General features: G+C 44.5%; 1 protein-coding gene across 7 annotated transcripts in view; it reads left to right on the plus strand.

Moving 5' to 3' along the window:
• The window catches only part of DHX57 (DExH-box helicase 57), a 28,029-nt gene that overhangs the window by 4,743 nt on the left and 2,550 nt on the right, over nt 1-20,736 (plus strand). For 6 of the 7 annotated variants that reach the window (XM_075088455.1, XM_075088458.1, XM_075088459.1 and 3 more), the window contains 17 exons: nt 1,077-1,270; nt 1,409-1,530; nt 1,788-1,983; nt 2,737-2,861; nt 3,993-4,126; nt 4,802-4,856; nt 5,534-5,736; nt 6,777-6,893; nt 7,252-7,348; nt 8,623-8,796; nt 9,068-9,268; nt 10,101-10,377; nt 11,516-11,611; nt 11,708-11,791; nt 11,925-12,062; nt 12,872-12,946; nt 13,377-13,511. In XM_075088455.1, coding sequence (XP_074944556.1) covers nt 1,077-1,270; nt 1,409-1,530; nt 1,788-1,983; nt 2,737-2,861; nt 3,993-4,126; nt 4,802-4,856; nt 5,534-5,736; nt 6,777-6,893; nt 7,252-7,348; nt 8,623-8,796; nt 9,068-9,268; nt 10,101-10,377; nt 11,516-11,611; nt 11,708-11,791; nt 11,925-12,062; nt 12,872-12,946; nt 13,377-13,511 — 2,423 coding nt within the window. The remainder of the gene's footprint in view (nt 1-1,076; nt 1,271-1,408; nt 1,531-1,787; nt 1,984-2,736; nt 2,862-3,992; nt 4,127-4,801; nt 4,857-5,533; nt 5,737-6,776; nt 6,894-7,251; nt 7,349-8,622; nt 8,797-9,067; nt 9,269-10,100; nt 10,378-11,515; nt 11,612-11,707; nt 11,792-11,924; nt 12,063-12,871; nt 12,947-13,376; nt 13,512-20,736) is intronic. The other variant, XM_075088461.1, reaches the window with a different exon arrangement.

The raw sequence follows: 20,736 nt of genomic DNA on the forward strand, positions 1-20,736 counted from the left end.
GTTTGCAAGCTTTGGTGCATCTGCTACTCATCAATTCAGAAACGTCTTTTAAAAAAAAAATTACTTAAAATTACCAACCCTTCCTCAAAATTAATTTTATAAAGGTGGATTTAAGGGTAAGTAAATGTTGCAAGTGGTTTTAGAAAGTTGTTCAAAGCGTCATCCCTTTTTTTGCACACAAGTGCAACTAGGTTGATTTCATGGGGAGATTTGGGACTGTGTCACTTACAGCAGGGTGGCAGCAACTCGTGGCATAGATGATCTTCAAGCTCTCAATTCCAAAACTGTTTTATCTAGGACAAACTTTCTTCAAGAGAGTTTTCAAGAACAACTGCATCACATTTTAGAGCACCTAAATAGTTACAGCCTATCTTTTTTTTTGTTATAGTAAAACAAATTATTCCTTTTTTTAACAGCTCCACAGAAAGACATCTTTGTTACAGAACTTGAAATCAGAGATTCCAAATAATCTTCCTTTATGTTATAAAACCTTCCTTATGTTATAAAATACCTTGTTTAGATAAATGTAGCTTTAAAACTTTCAAGGGCTGACTTATTGTCTGAGCAAATCCCACTTCATTTGGTAGGCAGTAGGCACCAAAGTGCCTGGTCCAGTTTCAGCCTTAGTTTAAAAGTACTTTGCGGTGGCTTAACGCTTAATATTACAGTGTAGTTTTAATTAATTGAAGCCAGTGCTACCATCACAGCCTTGTGTTCTATAATAGTGGTCATGTGGTGAATTGGAGAGTGGAGCTGAGATACATGGAAAACGTGCATGAAGGCAAACCAGTTACCAGTGTGGTTCACCATGTGGCCATCCAGACCATGGTGTTGCAGAGCACAGCTGGTGCAGGGGTAGTGACAAGTGGGTTGGAGTTGTGGTTTGTGTGATGGGGTGAGGCTTGCTGGTAGTGTTGAACTAAATACATGTCAAAAACAGCCCTGCAGACCCTCGGCTCCAGTCTAACAAGGCTCTTTGTTGAGAATGCTCCTGGCATGTGTCTCTTTTCTGCAGTGCTGATGGGTTCCTGTTCCTTAGTAACAAGAATACCTAACTCTACATTCTCTGTCTCAAGCCTTGACAGTGTCGGAGCGTCAGGAAGAAGAAGAGGTGGCAGAAGAGGAGGAAGATGATGAGCCTGAACAAGTTGTTGTGGAGAATGAGAGTTATGTGAACCTCAAGAAAAAGCTTTCCAAAAAATATGATGTGCAAGCAAAGTCTCTGTATAATGAAAATGTTAAAATCTGCAGGCAATTTCGGCTGAAGAAGGTATAATGTACAGAACAGAATATGTTTTCGTGCTTACTTTAGTTAAATAAATATTTAAGCCACAGGCTGCTGTTTCAAACAGTTCTGTTCCACTCCAGTGGTGTTCTTACTGCCATGCTGTCTGGTTTTGTGCATCAGTCTTCTAGGCATTTCCAGTCCATGTTGTATGAAAGACAGAAGCTCCCTGCATGGCAAGAGAGAGAAACTATTCTTGATTTGCTGAAGAGGCACCAAGTTCTTGTTGTGAGCGGCATGACGGGGTAAGAGCATGATTGCACGTACAGACTATGTATCAAAATATATACAGAAGAACGTGAAATATGTATCCACGTCCTGAAAAGGTTACAGTTGTGATGCATCTGTGACTAGTGACAGCAGTCCTAGGCGAACTTCATGTGAAGGATGACACTAATGAAACAAAGCAAATATCAGGTGGAATGCAGTCATCTTAATTTACATGGATAGAAGGTGTTGGGTTTGTGGGGCTTTTTAATTAATGCCTGGTTTTGTTGTGCAGATGTGGGAAAACTACTCAGATTCCTCAGTTTATTTTGGACGCTTCATTGCAAGGATCTCCAAGCAGAGTTGCAAACATCATCTGCACTCAGCCTCGCAGAATCTCTGCTATTTCTGTGGCTGAACGTGTAGCCAAAGAAAGAACAGAAAGGATTGGACTCACTGTTGGATATCAGATCCGTCTAGAAAGTGTAAAGGTATATATGCTTTGTTGGTTTTGGTTTAGTTCTATTGAAATGTGCTTGGTGCTTCTCTAGCATACAGAATCTTTCCCCTTTATCTGCCATATAGTGAGATAAGCAAGTCTGTATAACCTGTATTTTATACTATATTATGAAACATTCTGTATTTTATTTAATCTCAAGTTGCACAGTTCACTTGATAGAATGAGAGTGCAATACTGTGTCTTGAATTATTTTGTTTTCTGTTGAGACAGATGAAGGGGTATGAGAGTATGAGTAATACTTCTGTCCTCTGGGAGGCTACTGACTTCATTTCCACTTGTCTCCATTTCCATTTGTTTCTCAAGTGAAGATTGAAGGGTGCAGCCTCTGTCAGCCAGCAGGGGTGGTTGAATTCAAACGGCTGTTTTGGAAGTGAAATTTTGTCTATGTTGCAACTGATTGCTTTTTCCAAGAACTATGTTAAAAAAGAGACTCACCAAATATTTCTAGGGACAGAGGCCTGAGTTGTTTATCAGAAAGCAACTTTAACAGGAAAAACAGTCCAGATTTTTTGTTTACTCCTTATAGTTAGCAATGCCCCTTGGTAAGAAACAGATGCTCTTTAAGTTTTAATCAAGAAAGAAAAATCACTCAGCCCATCTCCAGCAGAGATTGCTTGTTCCCTTTCTGTCAAACCTGGCGCTCAGCTGAAACTGAATGCTTTACAGTTAAGTTTACATGTAAAGTTGCACAAAATCAACTGAATGCTTTGTCTTACTCTTTAAGTCCTCAGCTACCAGACTCTTGTACTGCACTACTGGTGTGCTGTTGAGAAGGCTGGAAGGAGATCTGACTTTGCAGGGAGTCACGCATGTTATTGTTGATGAAGTTCACGAAAGAACAGAAGAAAGGTAAAGAATCTCTTACGCCATAAGCAAAATGAAGAAACATAGTCAGAAGGATAAAGGTGCAAGTAACTGAAGTCAGACATGTTGATCATGTGGCAGTAACATGGGATGGTGGAAGGAGTCTAGTTTTAGCTTCCTGTCTTTGGGCATTTGGAGGTTGTGTTGCAGCAGCTTGCAAAGAAAGCAATTCTCCTAAATTTCTATGCCTCCAATCTGCCATCACATCCAGTGGTGTTGAAAAGAGGTTTTGGATGGGACTGGAGGGTTAAGTAACTTTTTAACCACAGTTGTCTTGTTCTTATTCTTCCCATGTTTCAGCTTTTGCCAAATACCCTAATTCTTCACATGCCTTTTAGGGAATTACTTCTCCTGATGCAGGATTCAGTAGAGCACCTGCAAGGGACAAGTCCTCATGCTTTCTTCCAGTCTATAGATTTTACTAGTTCTAGACAGTCTCATCCTATCCTGCTACAGCCTCCTGCAGTTTTACCCCACTTACTTGCTGATGCCAGGAGAAAGATAGTGTCTTTCAGTATCTCGGTAAACTAAGTTGCAAGAATCCTTTTTTTAAATGTTTTCCTTGTAAAACACTACAGTGCAGTGGGTTTCCAGGATGCTTTGACCGTGATCCATTATACCACAGCTCAGATAATATTTTAGCCTTATAAAAATGGCTCATATCTCTGAAGGATTCTTCTTCTCATCTAAAATCACTTCGAGCCAGTCTTCTAGGCATACCACAAAAGCTATAAATACGTAGGGAAGAGAGAGTAAGTTTGAACACCTCTTCTAGTGAGGAAGAGGAGCAAAAAGGACCCATCTTTTACTTTGAGTTAATTTGTTCTTGTGTTGTCATCAATGTAATTAATTTATAAGGTAGCTGGAGCTTTTTGTTGCTTAAATGAATTTGCCAACTAATCCTGAGACACTCTAGTAAGGGACACCAAAAAGTAAGTAGATTGCCTTCCATTAATTTACTGCATTATTAGCCTCCAGCCATTCTGAGAAGCTCATGTTTCTGTGATGGTATCGCTATTGAAAACACCTGGAAGGTGGACAGAATGGGGAGAGAAAAAGGGCCTCTGAAAATTAACACTGAAGAAATTCAAATGTCTTTTTGCTTGTTTTCTTCAGTGACTTCTTGCTGCTGGTTTTGAAGGACATAATGGTTCAGAGGCCAGACCTATGCATTATACTAATGAGTGCCACCTTGAATGCAGAGCTTTTTTCTGAATACTTTCACTCCTGTCCAATTATTAACATACCAGGTAAAAACCACTCATTTTTATTATCTTGTCACATTCATTGTTTTAGCAGTTTGTTTTCTGTATTTCTTGCAAAGTGTTTCTCAATTAAAGTGCAAGGGGCTAATCTGCAAAGTGGCAAGATGAAGATTTACAGAAGAACTATGATTCCAAGGGCTTAAAAGGAAAGACCAGTGAGATTTAGGAGAGAGGAGGCTTGGAAATGGAGTGGGTTTTTGTGCTGTCTCTGTACCAGCAGAATTTCCTTCCCCAAAAGACAAAAATGACTTGATGTGCCCACATGGGTCCCTGAACTAGTTTCACCACAGCTGAAGACTCTTCTCTGTCCTTGTGAAAAAGAAGCAGTGAGAGGATCCAGCTGGATGTGTACACATTTAGCCAAATGTGCCTTTTAAATTGCTAAGTTATTACATGGAGCATGACAGAAACACGTAGCCTCATGGATATGTTCCTGTAAGTATATCAGTGCTTCTCTGACTGCGTAGGTGCGTGTTACCAAACCATGCTTAAAAAATATCCACTGTTCGTCCTAGACAGAAATAGAATTGAAGAGTGCAGTATAGATGAGAGCTGTGAAGCCAGTGTATGACATAATAACCTGTGTGAAATGATAGCCATCTTCTATCTTTTTTCTGCGTGTTGGATGGCACGTAGGTTTATTCTCATGTTTCCTTTTAGGTCGAACATTTCCTGTGGATCAGTTTTTTCTGGAAGATGTGATTGCAATGACAAGGTATGAAATTGCCAAACATTCTCAGATGTATTTGGCCTTTGAGGTTGCAGTATTGACCTTGAGGCTGCAGTAGTTCTGTGTATAGATTTAAAAACTAAATCCTCTCAAATCTCCCCCGTCACCTTTAGTCTTGGAGTCCACTGACTTTAACCATACTTCTTATACTACAATGGGGTATAGGATCTCATGCCAAAACAAGCCTTTCTGCATTAGATACCACATAAGTACTCAAGAAAAGGTGAGCTTTGCCATGAAGAGTTTGTCAGTGCTTGTGCTTCACTTGTTCCTTTCTTGTAAGCCCTACTTCGCAGCTTAGGTATCAGATTCCTGTTACCAATCTGTAGTTACTGGGGAGTCACAGCAGCTCAGATACTCCAGATAGTAAACTGATCAGCTATTGTAAACTACTTGCGGATTGCTGCTCTGAGCTGCCCGCTTAGCTGTCAAGATCAAGTTTGCAGTCCTAGTCTTTTGCATCACAGCTTTTAAAAGACTAACAATCCCAGTATGGAAGAACACCTTGACCTTGATACTGTCTATGGCTTTGCAACCCACTTATACAAAGTTCCTCTCAGATTTATGTATAAACACTTTTGATACCGTATCTCTGTAGCCATTTATTCGAAGGAGACTGTTAGGCTTCCTTCCACACCAGCCAATGTCCTTCTGCTGTCCAGGTATGTTTTAGAGGACAGTAGTCCCTACAAGCGTAAGACAAAGCAAGAAAACAAACAGAATGGAAGACACAAAAGAACTGCATTTGAAGAAGTAGAGGAGGACCTGAGACGTGCTGGCATTCTGGAAAGCACTGACACAGTTGTCAGAGATTCAGACCCAGACCAAAAATTAACCCTGAAGCAGCTCCTTACACGATACAAAGGTGAGCTCCAAATTAAATCTAATAAATTGGCATATAGCATTTGCGAGCCAACATGGTATGTTAGCATATAATATTGTATGTTGAATGCATGTATGTAACTCAGAGTTTTGTACTTGTGAAGTTAAGCAGGTCACTACTACTAGATGAGATCAGAAACCTGCCAGCTTGAAAAAAAACAATAACAAACCAACAATAAAAACACAAACCATTGTTCTCTTAAACAAGAGCAAACATCTGGGCTGAAAACAGTACTTAGCATCTGAAAAGGGACAGTGTTCAGCTATTATCTGTTTCCATCCCTTTTCAGATGCCTTGTTAATTCCATTTTGTATCTGTTCTTGCTGGAGCAGCTTTACTTAAAACACATCATGTATCTGCCCGCTTCAGCGAGGTCACTTCAGCATGACAAACCTTTCTTGAGAAATTCAGTTACTCTGTGAATGGCTTAATAAGAGAGAGAGATCTTTCCATGAACTTCCCACTCTGTCATCGTCAAAATCCTCCTCGTGCTTAGTCCTGAAGAGATCTTCCCTGCACACCCTTATAGTGAGCTCCACAGTGGTACTGAGTGAGAGCCATTGTTTAAAAGCTTCAGATTCCTGCTAGACAGTTACCATCTCAGAAGAGTAAGGGAATCTGGGTGTCTTTTTGAGTTGGTGTAAGAAACAATGGAAGGGAGAAGAGAGAGCTTGAGAGGTGGAGGTGTCTGTAAGTGGCCATATGAAGGCTTTTGGCTCCTCTTACCACTACTGTGTGCGCATGTCATTCTGCTAGTAGATGAATCCTGGTCTAGGCTGAGCACAGGGCAGGTGTGAGCCCCAGTAAGGCATGAGAAAAGGAGGGAAGAGCTGAAATAGAGGAAAACATGGAAGGGGGAAAGCGATGCACCGAGTCACTTATGGCGCTACCTCTGTCTGGTCTAAGCCAGTGCTGTTTAAACCAAGGTGTGGTGGGTTGTGCAGCCACACTGGTTCAGTGCATCCAGCAGATGATTTTTACAAGAGGTGGACTTACCATGTGTTTTATTTCTTTTTCCCCAGGGGTTAACAAGACAGTGTTGAAAACGATGTCTGTCATGGACTTGGACAAAGTTAATCTGGAATTAATTGAAGCCTTGCTGGAGTGGATAGTTGCTGGCAAACATTCATACCCCCCAGGTAATTTCATTGACCTCAAGAGATAAACAAAGGTAGATTCATGGAGGCTCTGTGCCTAGAGGCACCCCAAAGCTAATGTTTTGCATTCAGAGTTTCTGTAGTTACTGCCTGTTTTTGAAAGAAAAAAAAATGTTCCAGGTGAGTAACAGAGCCCCTGATACACATGGGATGGGGAACGTGAAACAATTGTCTACTTTGGAAAGTCTTTGATGAGGGACTGTTAGAGCTTAGGTGGTATTTTTTGTACAATAATTGCAAAACAGAGCTGGAGTTTTGACTTGAGCCTTCTGCACATTGATAAAATATCATGCTGTGCTTTCTGTTGAGTGGTTTGTTTTTTTTTTTTATATTTATATAGGTGCCGTGTTGATATTTTTGCCTGGTCTAGCAGAAATCAAGATGCTTTATGAGCAGCTCCAGTCTAATGCTCTTTTTAATAACAGGCACAGCAAGAGGTAAGGCAGAAAAACTCCAAAATTATCAGGCTTTACCCATATAAAGAGTAGCTTCCTGCACAAAGCCTGCCTTTATCCAGGGATAAATAAGGGTTATTAAATGTGTGAGACAGCTTGTGATATGAAGGTCTTGACTCCAGTCAGGGCAATTCCTTTTCTACTATCTTACTGGTTTGCTGTTTTGTGGTTTTTCTCTCCTCAACTCAGGATGGTTAGTTGTTGAAGTTCTTGGAGACCCTAGTGATGAGTGTTTGCCATTTTGTGCTCTGCATGACCCAGTGGACTGTTGAAAACTTCAACTCAGCCCTTGTTCCATTTCAGAATGTTTGCTGAGAAACATTCAGTTGTGGTTGCATTTGGCCTTAGATTGTTACATGGAGATGTAATTGGATCTCCCTGACTAAACAGTCTTTACGCAGATGTCCATGACAAGGTTAGCTGGAGTGATTTCTTCCAGTCTGGCATTATAAATGGCAGATTCTAGACTCTAGAAAAGGGGCAGAATTTTTTCTCAAATCTATTCTGAAACCTGTCCCTTCTGTAAACTTTTCCACCTTCCATTAGAAAAGGTATCAGGAATAGTGTGGCCAGCAGGAGTAAGGAAGTGATCATGCCCCTGTACTTGGCACTGGTGAGGCCACACCTCGAATACTGAGTTCAGTTTTGGGCCCCTCACTACAAGAAAGACATTGAGCTGCTGGAGCGTGTCCAGAGAAGAGCAATGAATCTGGGGAAGGGTCTGGAGAACAAGTCTTATGAGGAGTGGCTAAGGGAACTGGGGTTGTTTAGCCCAGAGAAAAGGAGACTAAGGGGAGACCTTAACACTCTCTACAACTACCTGAAAGGAGGTTGTAGCGAGGTGCGTGTTGGTTTCTTCTCCCAAGTAACAAGCGATAGAACAAGAGGAAATGGCCTCAAGTTGTACCAGGGGAGGTTTAGATTAGATATTAGAAAAAATTTCTTCACTGAAAGGGTTATCAAGCACTGGAACAGGCTGCCCAGGGAAGTGGTTGAGTCACAGTTTAGTGGTGGACTTGGCAGTGGTATGCTTATGGTTGGACTTGATGATCTTATGGGTCTTTTCCAACCTCAATGGTTCTATCATTCTGTGTCTTAAAAGGTGATATGGCAGAGAGTTTTTGTATTGCTTTGGGCAATGTACTGGCTGTGGGCAGTGCCTAGTACTAGTGAGGCAAAAGTGTGTGCAGGCAGATTGTTCCCAAGAGGGAAAAGGCTGGACGTGCACTGACCATGCTGTCATATTGTCCTTCCAGGTGTGTTGTTTATCCACTTCATTCTTCACTGTCTAGTGAAGAACAGCAGTCTGTGTTCCTCAGGCCTCCTGCAGGAGTTATCAAAATCATCATCTCTACAAACATTGCAGAAACATCTGTTACCATTGATGATGTGGTCTATGTGATTGATTCTGGAAAAATGAAAGAGAAAAGGTACTGGGATTCATTCCTCAGGGCTTTGTGATCTGGGAAATTGCTCTATGCCTTGAGCTGCATACTTCAGCTTTCCAAAGAGCTGGGAAAAACTTGAAGGAACTTGATCTGTGGAAAGCTGCTGCAAGGTGGAGGAAACCAGCCTAGATTCAAATTCAGCTGCAGGGGTGGGAATTGTGTCCGTACAGAAGTCGGCAGCAACTGCCTGCTTGACCTCCTGCCTGTTCACTCTGCACTCGTGAATATAAGCCTGTTTCTTGCTCTGCTGTAGATACGACCCAAGCAAAGGAATGGAAAGTCTGGAAGACACATTTGTGTCCAAGGCCAGCGCTCTGCAAAGGAAAGGGCGAGCAGGCCGTGTAGCCTCAGGCGTCTGCTTTCATCTTTTCAGTAGCCATCACTATAACCATCAGCTTATAAAACAACAGTTACCAGAAATACAAAGAGTGCCCTTGGAGCAGCTTTGTCTAAGGTGAGCTGTTGTGCCTGTATTGCCTGAAGAAGCCAGCATGCAGAATGTCCTTCTTCCACTGCAGGGAGCACCTGGAGTGCCATTACCAAGGTGTTTAGTTTCCTCAGTGTTTTCTCACATCTTCAGACCAAGAAACCTCCTCTGGAGATCTAAGGCTCTGTTGGCTGGTTGCTTTGATCTTACTATCACATTGCTTCTGCATCCAGAGCCCCCACTAATGGCACCCTCCACCAATTCTGTCCTTCTTCACATTCCTTAGCTCTCGTATGATCCTAGGAAAATAGAAAAGATACATCTCCCAGATCTCTATTCACGGGAGAAGACAGTTGTATTCCCGTACTCCAGACCCATGGTAGATGTTTGTCCCTTCCCGCTGTAAGCTCTCTTGCGGTGTTTCTGTGCAGCATAGCGCAGTAAAACCACAACCTGGACTGAGCACCACCATCATGCAGATACCAAATGAAGAGGCCCTCCTATCCCTTCTGCACCCTGTGCACCCCTTTGTACAAAAAGGAAACGAAACAACACAAGTTGGTTTTTTGTTGGGTTTTTTTTTTTTTACAGTGAAAGCTTTATTTTAAACCCTAGTGTGCAGAATAAGAACCTGTTCTTACGGACTATGTGAGGTTGGATGAGGTATGCTGCTCTCCAGCTGTTATTTCATACAGCTTCCTTACTTGAAATACATGTTACAGTCTTCTTCTAGGGAGCATGTTCTTAGAAGCATGTTTTCTGGGGTTCTTTGTTTTGTTTTTATAAAAGCTTGCTTTTTTGTCCTGTGTATGGAAATAAGCTTTTTTTTTTTCCTTTTAAATTTTATTTTCCCCTCAAGAATTAAGATTCTGGAGATGTTTTCTGCACAGAGTCTTCACTGTGTCTTATCACGACTAATTGAGCCCCCTAGAACTGAGTCTTTGCGAGCGTCAAAGCTGCGACTACAAGACTTGGGAGCATTGACCCCAGATGAAAAGCTCACCCCTCTGGGTTATCACTTGGCTTCTCTGCCTGTTGATGTCAGGATTGGCAAGCTAATGCTGTTTGGCACCATCTTCCGCTGCCTGGATCCTGCACTAACTATAGCAGCCAGTCTGGCCTTCAAGTCGCCTTTTGTAAGTATTCTTAATCATGTATCCCACTTTAAAAGCAGTATGCTTTCATGCAGCAGCAAGGCGCTGTTGTAACTTGCAGATGTTTTATTTCCATTCTTCTTTTTAGGCTACATTGTTTATATATTAATGCAGTGCTCAGTAAAAAGGTCCAGTAATAAGCAGAAGACCAAAAGCATGCAGCGGCAACAAGAATGTTATTTATATTATGAGCAAACAGTAGAAACAGAGTGGATATTAGTTTTAATTTGAACTAAGTAGTACAGCCAGTCCAATTTTTCCAAATTTGATGTAAAAATTGAAAATTAATGGTAATATAAGAAGCAAAATTATTATGAAACAGTGATAATTACACAGTTGACATGTCTGAGCTGTGAATAGAGAGTTTGTTTTGGATCTCAGTTTGCATGTTCACTTTGGCTTGCTGAATCAGCTGCTGTACTTATGGGTGCTCTTAATGTTGTTAATCTTCTACAATGTACAAACTTGCATGAATAGCCTTGACGTTTCTTGAAGTTTTGAATGTTATTGTTAGTAGTGCAAATAGTTTGCATTGAGGACAGTTGTGAAAGAATTGGGAATAGATTGTTGTAATTATTCAATTGCATATTGTTTTCAATATTCTTATTGGGCCTTTCCTACAGCCTTTTGACCTCAAGTGCCCTAAGTGTCTATAGGCTGATATAGAATAACTTATATTCAGCTTTTTTAATGCTCTGAGTTACCTCTGTCTCCCCCAGACCCAAGTGGATTGTAGTCTTGCTGTGCTCTTCTCTATTATAGGCATTCTCATTTAACCTTCAGCTCCACTAACTTGCTAAGATTTGCGAGATGGTGTTTTTCATGGTGGCATTCTGCAGCTGCAGAGAGGTCTGCCCAAAATGAAATATTTCTGTAAGGTGGTCAATCACATGTTTACCTTCGGAACTCTTGTGGTTAGACAGGGCAAGGCACTTAGGTGCTCAGCTGTTGACTAGGCATTTTTGAATGCTTCATATTTTCTGTTATCCATGGAGAAAATTTGCATTCTGACCTGTGAACTGCTGTGAAAATACTAAAGATTATGTGCCATGCAGCTCTTGCAATGGTTTGTCTAAGTTGTGAGGGGAAGAACACGCTTAATCTGTTACTGCCTGTCTAGGTGTCACCATGGGATAAAAGGGAAGAAGCAAACAAAAAGAAGTTGGAGTTTGCAGTAGGAAACAGTGACTACCTGGCTCTTCTCCAGGCCTACAAGGTGAGTTAAAATCAGTAGCCTCTCTGATGTTCGTGATGCGCTTGAAATTCAAACTGAAAAATTTTATTAAAGGTTTCCTCCCATCCTTTCAATTAGGGATGGTGTCTAAGTATCAAAGAGGGCTCTCAGGCAAGCTATAACTACTGCAAGGAGAACTTTCTGTCAGGAAGAGTTCTTCAGGTAAGTCAGTTTTTGTGGCCTTGCCCAGGGACTGGTCGAGACACTGGCAGAGTCCTAGTGACAAAAATAAGGAACTGGTGAAGACTTTCCTTGCTCTGTGTGGCACCCATCACAGCCCTTTGTCTGTTTGTAGGAAATTGCCAGCTTGAAACGGCAATTCACAGAACTGCTTTCTGACATTGGGTTTGTGAAGGAGGGGTTAAGAGCCAGGGATATTGAGAAGAAGTGGTCCCAAGGAGGCGATGGCGTGTTGGATGCCACAGGAGAGGAGGTAATTCACAGCATTTCAGTGCTCTAAAACAATACTGCAGTTTTTCATTTGACCTGGGTGCCACGTGGGCTTGAGACTGGTGGGCTTCTTGCCACAGCCTGGTTTTGTAATCTCACACTGGCAACAGTCAACTCCTGCCTGCTCTTTTCTTCTTCCCTGTACCTTGTACATGCTGATACTAGCCTCGACTGCATGAGGCCTTATGTGACCAGGAAGAACAGGTCCAGATGTGGAAGTGACCTGAAACCTGCTCTTCTGAGACAGTGAAACACTGGTGACTTGACATATTGGTCAGCAAGTGGTAGAAAGGCATGGGTCTAACTCATGATCTGGCCTGAATGTTGGGATTAGTGCCAACCTTATTTCGGGAACAGAATTACATTACAGAGCAGGCAGTGAAATATTTCAGCGTTGTGGATAATCTTCAGAAGGCAGTACTTCTGGAATCAGAGATCTGCTAGGGCTATGTGATGAGATGATAAGGTTTTGTTAGTTAGAGTCTCACGGCATTGGCAAAACTTGTGCTTGCTTTCTCTCAGGGGCAAGCCACTTTGTAGCCAGACATTAGGGAACAATTAGGTTCATCATGAACAGCATCAAGATAGTTAGTGGCCAGTTTGCAGCATTGATAGTGGAGGGAACGCAGGGTCTAGTCTGAGACCTTAGGAGCAGTAACTAGGCCTCCCCTGTAAAGCACAGCACTGCACCTATAAAAGTAAACCAGGTTCAGGTATTCAGTTATTCCAGAAGCAGAACTTTTCCTTTATAGACTTACTTGTAGAATACCCATGTTTGCATTAATTTCACAGGCAAATTCGAATGCGGAGAACATCAAGCTGATCTCAGCTATGTTGTGTGCTGCACTGTATCCCAATGTTGTCCAGGTAAAGAATGCTTTTTCACTTTACCTTCTGCTGTCTAGGATATCCACATGGCCTGCTTTCAGCCTGGGCTGACTGTGGCAGCCTTGAGCCTGGCTTAGGTTGCCAAAGCTTGCTGGTTATAGTGTTAGAGCCAGGTGGTTGAGCTTCAGTTTGTATTACTTGAGACTGCTGCCTTTCCTACAGGCTGATTTTAGTGTCACACAAAAGCAAGCAGCAAATGTTCTTAGGAAGCTACTTTAAATTACAGCTTTTTAGAAGGCTGAGGTTACAAATGAACAGTCAGGGTTATACAGCACCTGGAGTGTAATATCTGTCTCTAGTGAGTTGACATGTTCCTACTTGAGAATTTCTGGTTTTGATAAATTAAAACATAAGTTTAAAAGGTTTTCTGGTACAGCAGATTTTTATAACTTTTTGTCTTACCATACAGGTGAAAAAGCCAGAGGGCAAATACCAGAAAACAAGCACCGGAGCAGTCAAAATGCAACCAAAAGCGGAAGAGCTGAAGTTTATTACCAAAAGTGATGGTTATGTTCACATTCACCCTTCATCTGTGAATTATCAGGTCAGGATTCTCTCTTTCTGCAGAGCATGCTCTGTTTATAAAAGAAATCACCTTTGCTTCAGCAGTTGAGGTTACAGTGAGGGTCCCTATTGATATTTAAGAAAAAACCTCTTCATGATTGAACAGTCCCATTAGAATTGTGAATAATGGTGCATTCCTGAATTTGGAGTGTCCTCTTGGGCACACAGTTAAACTCCAGCTGCTGGATTGGAATTAGCAGATGTAGTAACCCCCCCCAGTTCATGTTTTCTTAAGCTGCATCTGCCAAACTGCATGCAGGAATGTTGCAGTTGAGTGGTCCCCTGGCTTCTCCTTTGTATTGACTGAGATTGCATGCACGTATGTAGCTCCTTGTTGTGGTTTAGCGGCAGCTCAGCCCCACACAGTCGCTCGCTCACTCCCCCACTGGTAGATGGGGGAGAGAATCAGAAGGGTAACGCTCGTGGGTTGGGATAAGAACAGTTTAATAATTAAAATTAAAAGAAACAACAGTAGAAATGCAATGTAAAGGAGAACACCGAGAGGCGCAAAGCCCCGGGGGGGGGGGGAAGGGAGGGGAGAGGGGGAACGAACCGCCGAAACAAACCGCACGCGCCGCAGCCGCTTGCCGCCCGCCGACCCGACGCCGCGCCGCCTGCGCGCTGCCACTGCCCCCCCCCAATATATTGGTTATGGTGTCACATGGTATGGAACGAACCTGCCATTGGCCAGTCGGGGTCAGCCGCCCCCACCATGGCCCTGCCCCTCCCCCCCCCCCCCCCCCCCCCCCCCGCCCACACGGCAGAGTGAGGGAAGCTGGAAAGGTAGCCGACCCCCACAGTGAGGAGAATTAACCCCTTCTCAGCCAAAACCAGCACATTCTCCACCCCTTATTCCATACCATTTACACCATGCCCAGGTCCCATATGATGCAATACAACCGTACCAACCACCACCCCTCCCCTTCCCATCCTTTAACATAATACACAGACACCATTCCCTTAGTTCATGGACCTTCCCTGTAAAATGTCCATTAAAATGTCCATTGAGTTCACCCAGTCCATGACTCTGGGCTCCATCTGTTGTATCAGTCTTTCCGGGTGGGAGAGATGGTGTGTGGCGTTGGGTTGCTGCATACCGAGTCAGTCATCGTTCCATCACTGCTGCACGGCTTGTTTCATAGTTGATCTTCCATGGGTTGGGAGGCTCGTACTCTGATATCATTGATACAACACAGAGGTGACACACAGTATTATATAGCAGTTCACATTGTGCCATTCAGTTCATTGACTGTTTTCACCCAAAATCAAATCCCCTTGAGGCACACATCGGATTTCTCCATCCTCCCGCATCACCCACCAAGTGCATCCAGGTCCTCGAGCAAAAGCAATCCCACGAATGGGTTTGCCTTTGCCGGAGGCAGGAAGAACCCAGACTGTTTTGCCCAGCATACTTTTTGTGTGCACTACAGGGACTCTATCCCCTTCCACAGTATGTAGGATTTCTGACTGGGCAGGGCCAGCTCGGTTGGCAGATCCCCTCGTGTTGACTAACCACGTGGCTTTTGCTAAACGTGTATCCCAGTGCTTGAATGTCCCACCCCCCCATTGCTCTCAGTGTAGTTTTTAACAGTCCATTGTACCGTTCAATTTTCCCAGAGGCTGGTGCGTGATAGGGGATGTGATACACCCACTCAATGCCGTGCTCTTTGGCCCAGGTGTCTATGAGGCTATTTCGGAAATGAGTCCCGTTGTCTGACTCAATTCTCTCTGGGGTGCCATGTCGCCACAGGACTTGTTTCTCAAGACCCAGGATAGTGTTCCGGGCGGTGGCGTGGGGGACAGGATATGTTTCCAGCCAGCCAGTCGTTGTTTCTACCATTGTAAGCACATGGCACTTGCCTTGGTGGGTCTGTGGGAGTGTGATATAGTCAATTTGCCAGGCCTCCCCATATTTATATTTCAGCCATCGTCTCCCATACCACAGAGGCTTTACCCGCTTCACTTGCTTGATTGCAGCGCATGTGTCACATTCGTGGATAACCTGTGCAATAATATCCATGGTCAAGTCCACCCCTCGATCACGAGCCCACCTGTATGTTGCATCTCTCCCTTGATGGCCTGAGGTGTCATGGGCCCACCGAGCTAGAAATAGTTCACCCTTATGCTGCCAGTCCAGATCCACCTCAGCCACTTCAATCTTGGCAGCCTGATCTACCTGCTGGTTGTTTCGATGTTCTCCAGTGGCCCGACTCTTGGGGACGTGAGCATCCACATGCCGTACCTTTACAACTAGTTTCTCTACCCGGGCAGCAGTATCTTGCCACAATGTAGCAGCCCAGATGGGTTTGCCTCTGCGCTGCCAGTTGCTTTGCTTCCACTGCTGCAGCCAGCCCCACAAGGCATTTGCCACCATCCAGGAGTCAGTATAGAGATAGAGCACTGGCCACTTTTCCCGTTCAGCGATGTCTAAGGCCAGCTGGATGGCCTTTACCTCTGCAAACTGGCTCGATTCACCTTCTCCTTCAGCAGTTTCTGCTACTTGTCGTGTAGGACTCCATACAGCAGCCTTCCATCTCCGGTGCTTTCCCACAAGGCGACAGGACCCATTAGTGAACAGGGCATATTGCTTCTCATCTTCTGGCAGTTTGTTATACAGTGGGGCTTGTTCAGCACGTGTCACCTCCTCCTCTGGTGATAATCCAAAATCTTTGCCTTCTGGCCAGTCCATAATCACTTCCAAGATTCCTGGGCGACTGGGGTTTCCTACTCGAGCCCGCTGGGTGATCAGTGCAACCCATTTACTCCACGTAGCATCAGTTGCATGGTGTGTAGAGGGGATGTTTCCTCTGAACATCCAGCCCAGCACTGGCAGTCGGGGTGCCAGGAGCAACTGTGCTTCAGTACCAACCACTTCTGAAGCAGCTCAAACCCCTTCATATGCTGCCAATATCTCTTTTTCAGTTGGAGTATAGCGGGCTTTGGACCCTCTGTATCCCCGACTCCAAAACCCTAGGGGTCGACCCCAGGTCTCCCCTGGTGCTTTCTGCCAGAGCCTCCAGGTAGGGCCATTCTCCCCGGCTGCAGTGTAGAGCACATTTTTTACATCTTGTCCTGCCCGGACTGGCCCAAGAGCTACTGCATGGACTATTTCTCGTTTAATCTGTTCAAAGGCTTGTCGTTGCTCAGGGCCCCATTTGAACTCATTCTTTTTCCGGGTCACTTGATAGAGAGGGCTTACGATCAGACTGTAATTTGGAATATGCATTCTCCAAAAACCCACAACGCCCAAGAAAGCTTGTGTTTCCTTTTTGCTAGTTGGTGGAGACATGGCTGCTATTTTGTTGATCACATCCATTGGAATCTGACGACGACCATCTTGCCATTTGATTCCTAAGAACTGGATTTCTTGTGCAGGTCCCTTCACCTTACTTTTTTTTATGGCAAAACCAGCTTTCAGAAGGATTTGGACTATTTTCTCTCCTTTCTCAAAAACTTCTTCCGCTGTGTTGCCCCACACAATGATGTCATCAATGTATTGAAGGTGTTCTGGAGCTTCCCCCTGTTCCAGTACAGTCTGAATCAGTCCATGGCAAATGGTAGGACTGTGTTTCCACCCCTGGGGCAGTCGATTCCAGGTGTACTGGACGCCCCTCCATGTGAAAGCAAACTGTGGCCTGCACTCTGCTGCCAGAGGGATTGAGAAGAATGCATTAGCAATATCAATTGTGGCATACCACTTGGCCGCCTTTGACTCCAGTTCGTATTGAAGTTCTAGCATGTCTGGCACAGCAGCACTCAACAGTGGAGTGACTTCATTCAGGCCACGATAGTCTACTGTTAGTCTCCACTCTCCATTAGACTTCCGGACTGGCCATATGGGACTGTTAAAGGGTGAGTGGGTCTTACTGATGACTCCTTGGCTCCTCAGTTGGTGAATGAGTTTATGGATGGGGATCAGAGAGTCTCTGTTGGTGCGATATTGCCGCCGGTGCACTGTTGTGGTGGCGATTGGCACCTGTTGTTCTTTGACCTTCAGCAACCCCACCACAGAAGGGTCCTTTGAGAGACCGGGCAAGGTAGACAGCTGTTCAGTTTCCTCCGTCTCCAAGGCAGCTACACCAAAAGCCCACTTGTAACCTTTTGGGTCCTTGAAATACCCTCTCCTGAGGTAGTCTATGCCAAGGATGCACGGAGCCTCTGGGCCAGTCACAATGGGGTGCTTCTGCCACTCATTGCCAGTTAGGCTCACTTCAGCCTCCAATAGTTAGCTCTTGGGATCCCCCTGTCACTCCAGCAATGCTGATGGGTTCTGCCCCTATATAGTTTGATGGCATTAAGGTGCACTGTGCGCCGGTGTCCACTAAAGCTTTATACTCCTGTGGGTCGGACGTGCCAGGCCATCGGATCCACACAGTCCAGTAAGCCCGGTTATCCCTTTCCTCCACCCGGCTGGAGGCAGGGCCCCTCTAGTCCTGATCATGGCAGTCACAACTCACTTCCTGTAAATGTGAATCAGGAGTCCCTCTATTACACTTAGAAATAAAATCTGCGCTTCTACTCCTCTGTCTGGGGACTTGCTCGCTGGAAACTGGAGCAGCAGCTTTCCTGGAAGAGCCTCCCTGAGTGACTGTTCTTCCTTGCAGTTCATGTACTCGTGCCTGTAGGGTCGAAGTAGGCTTGCCATCCCACCTCATCATGTCCTCTCCGTGGTCACGCAGGTAGAACCATAGGGTGGCCCGTGGTGTGTATCCCCTTCTTTGAGCCAAAGAACGCTTATTCCTAACAGCTGAGACACTGCTCTGTCGAGGTGGGGAGTAGGACAGATCTTCGAGTTGCTGGACCTCTTGGGATAGTTTCTCCACAGCAGAGACAAGCGAGGAAGAGATATTTGTGTCGTAATCCCGGAGTCTATCTATCACCTCTGCCACCGTTGGTGTCTCGTCACCTTTCCAGGACATCACTGCCAATGAGTTTGCATGCGAAGATGGTGCGCTCCGTACAAACTTCCGCCACATGGGTCATGTGCACTCGGCTTCATCTGGATCTTTGGATGACCGTTGATCATCCAGGTCACCATAAATCACCTCAAACACAGCTAATTCCCTTAGATACTGGATGCCTTTCTCCATAGTTGTCCATTTTCCTGGATGATATGTAACATCTTCTTTAAAGGGATACCTTTCCTTCACTCCAGACAGGAGTCGCCTCCAGAGGCTGAGGGCTTGTGGTTTTTTTTCCAATTGCTTTGTCAACGCCCCCTTCCCCAGAAAGGGATCCCAATTGTTTGGCTTCTTTTCCCTCTAGTTCCAGGCTACTGGCCCCATTATCCCAGCATCGGAGCAGCCAGGTGGCAATGTGCTCACCTGAACGACAGCTATAATCTTTTCGCATATCTCGCAGCTCGCTTAAGGACAGGGATCGGGTGGTCTCTATTTCATTTATTACTTCTCCCTCCTCTCCCCGCGATGGCCCTGGTTCTTCATCATCCCGTTCTAAACGAGTTGATGTCCGCTTCCAATATTTCGTCTTGTGTATGGGGGCAACTGATACTGGTACGGGTTTATTTTCTGAGCTAGCTCCGGTACTTGTTGTGGGGGTTTGAGTGGCTGCAGTGCCTGTTGTCAGGGCTGGATTGTCTACAGTGCCAGTCACTTTGCACTTCAATCCAGAGACATTCTCTTCCCCCTGGGGGCACTGAATACTGTTGAGCAGGGCTCCGTATGCATGGGCCAGACCCCAGCATGTTGCAGTTATCTGTGTCTCTCTGGAGTTCCCAGCGTAACAACATACTTTCTCCAAATATTCTACTAGTTTTTTAGGATTCTGCACTTGTTCGGGGGTGTAACTCCAAAACACTGGGGGTGCTGACTGCCCTAGGTATTTGCCCATGCTATCCCACATGCCCTGCCACTCGTAACTATCAAGCCTCGGGGCAGATTTCTGGGTGATATTCTTAAGTTGCTTAGTCAAAACCAAAACCACATGCCCAAAAACTAACAATAAGTGCACCTTAACCACCCAAGGATGTTCAAGATACAAAAACGTTGTTGTAACAAAGGCACAGACATCATAGAACAAAGTTGCAAAGGTATTATTCTGTATTTCCTCCCTATAAAATCTCTCAGAGGAGGAGGTATAATTGCTAATTGCCTCAACAAGGTGGTATCCGAAGTACAGTAACGGTTTCAGCAAAAACCCCAAATACCAGATAAAGCTGAAAACGAGTGTTTGTATAACAAATCTTGTAGGCAAAACATTACTAATCACAGCATAACACAGCAGACGCAACAAACCAACACCGATTTTTAACACCAACTGCAAAAAGGACAACATGGTGCTGTGACCAGCAGCTGTTGTTATCTCCAACCCTTGAGCCCCACGTTGGGCGCCAAAAATGACTGTTGTGGTTTAGCGGCAGCTCAGCCCCACACAGTCGCTCGCTCACTCCCCCACCGGTAGATGGGGGAGAGAATCAGAAGGGTAACGCTCGTGGGTTGGGATAAGAACAGTTTAATAATTAAAATTAAAAGAAACAACAGTAGAAATGCAATGTAAAGGAGAACAACGAGAGGCGCAAAGCCCCGGGGGAGGGGGGAAGGGAGGGGAGAGGGGGAACGAACCGCCGAAACAAACCGCACGCGCCGCAGCCGCCACACGGCAGAGCGCGGGAAGCTGGAAAGGTAGCCGACCCCCCACAGTGAGTAGAATTAACCCCTTCTCAGCCAAAACCAGCACACTCCTTCATACATGTAGGTGACTTTTCCCCACCACCCCTCCCCAGGCTTTGTCTCTTCAGCTGAAATACTATTCATTGGTAAATAATTCAGGGATAGACTCTGGCTTGTTTCTTTGTGGGTCCTCAAACTCTGAAGTTAATTTCCTTTCCAGCTTAATAGCTAATACTTAGATAAGAGCTCTTCTCTCTCTGCCATGATACATGGTAGTATTTGTCTCATGAAGTCTGTCTCCATATTTGAGTCACTGTTTTTCCAAGATATAAATTACTTGCTTTAAAAAAGTGTGCTTTTTTTAATCAATAATCACATATTTGGGTTGTAAAAACTCTGAACTGTTCGTTACTTTTGCTTTGAAATAGCATAACAATATGCACATGAAAAAGTCCTTAGCATGAAATGGAGAACTTTTTAAGGCCTTGAGGCAATGTTCATGAATTAGCTGATTTCTCGCTGCAGAGCAGGAAGGACCAAGGGATAACTGGCGAAGTTACTGACAGCTTTTACGGG

This window comes from Phalacrocorax aristotelis, chromosome 3 (genome assembly GCF_949628215.1).
Source record: "Phalacrocorax aristotelis chromosome 3, bGulAri2.1, whole genome shotgun sequence".
Lineage (NCBI taxonomy): Eukaryota > Metazoa > Chordata > Aves > Suliformes > Phalacrocoracidae > Phalacrocorax > Phalacrocorax aristotelis.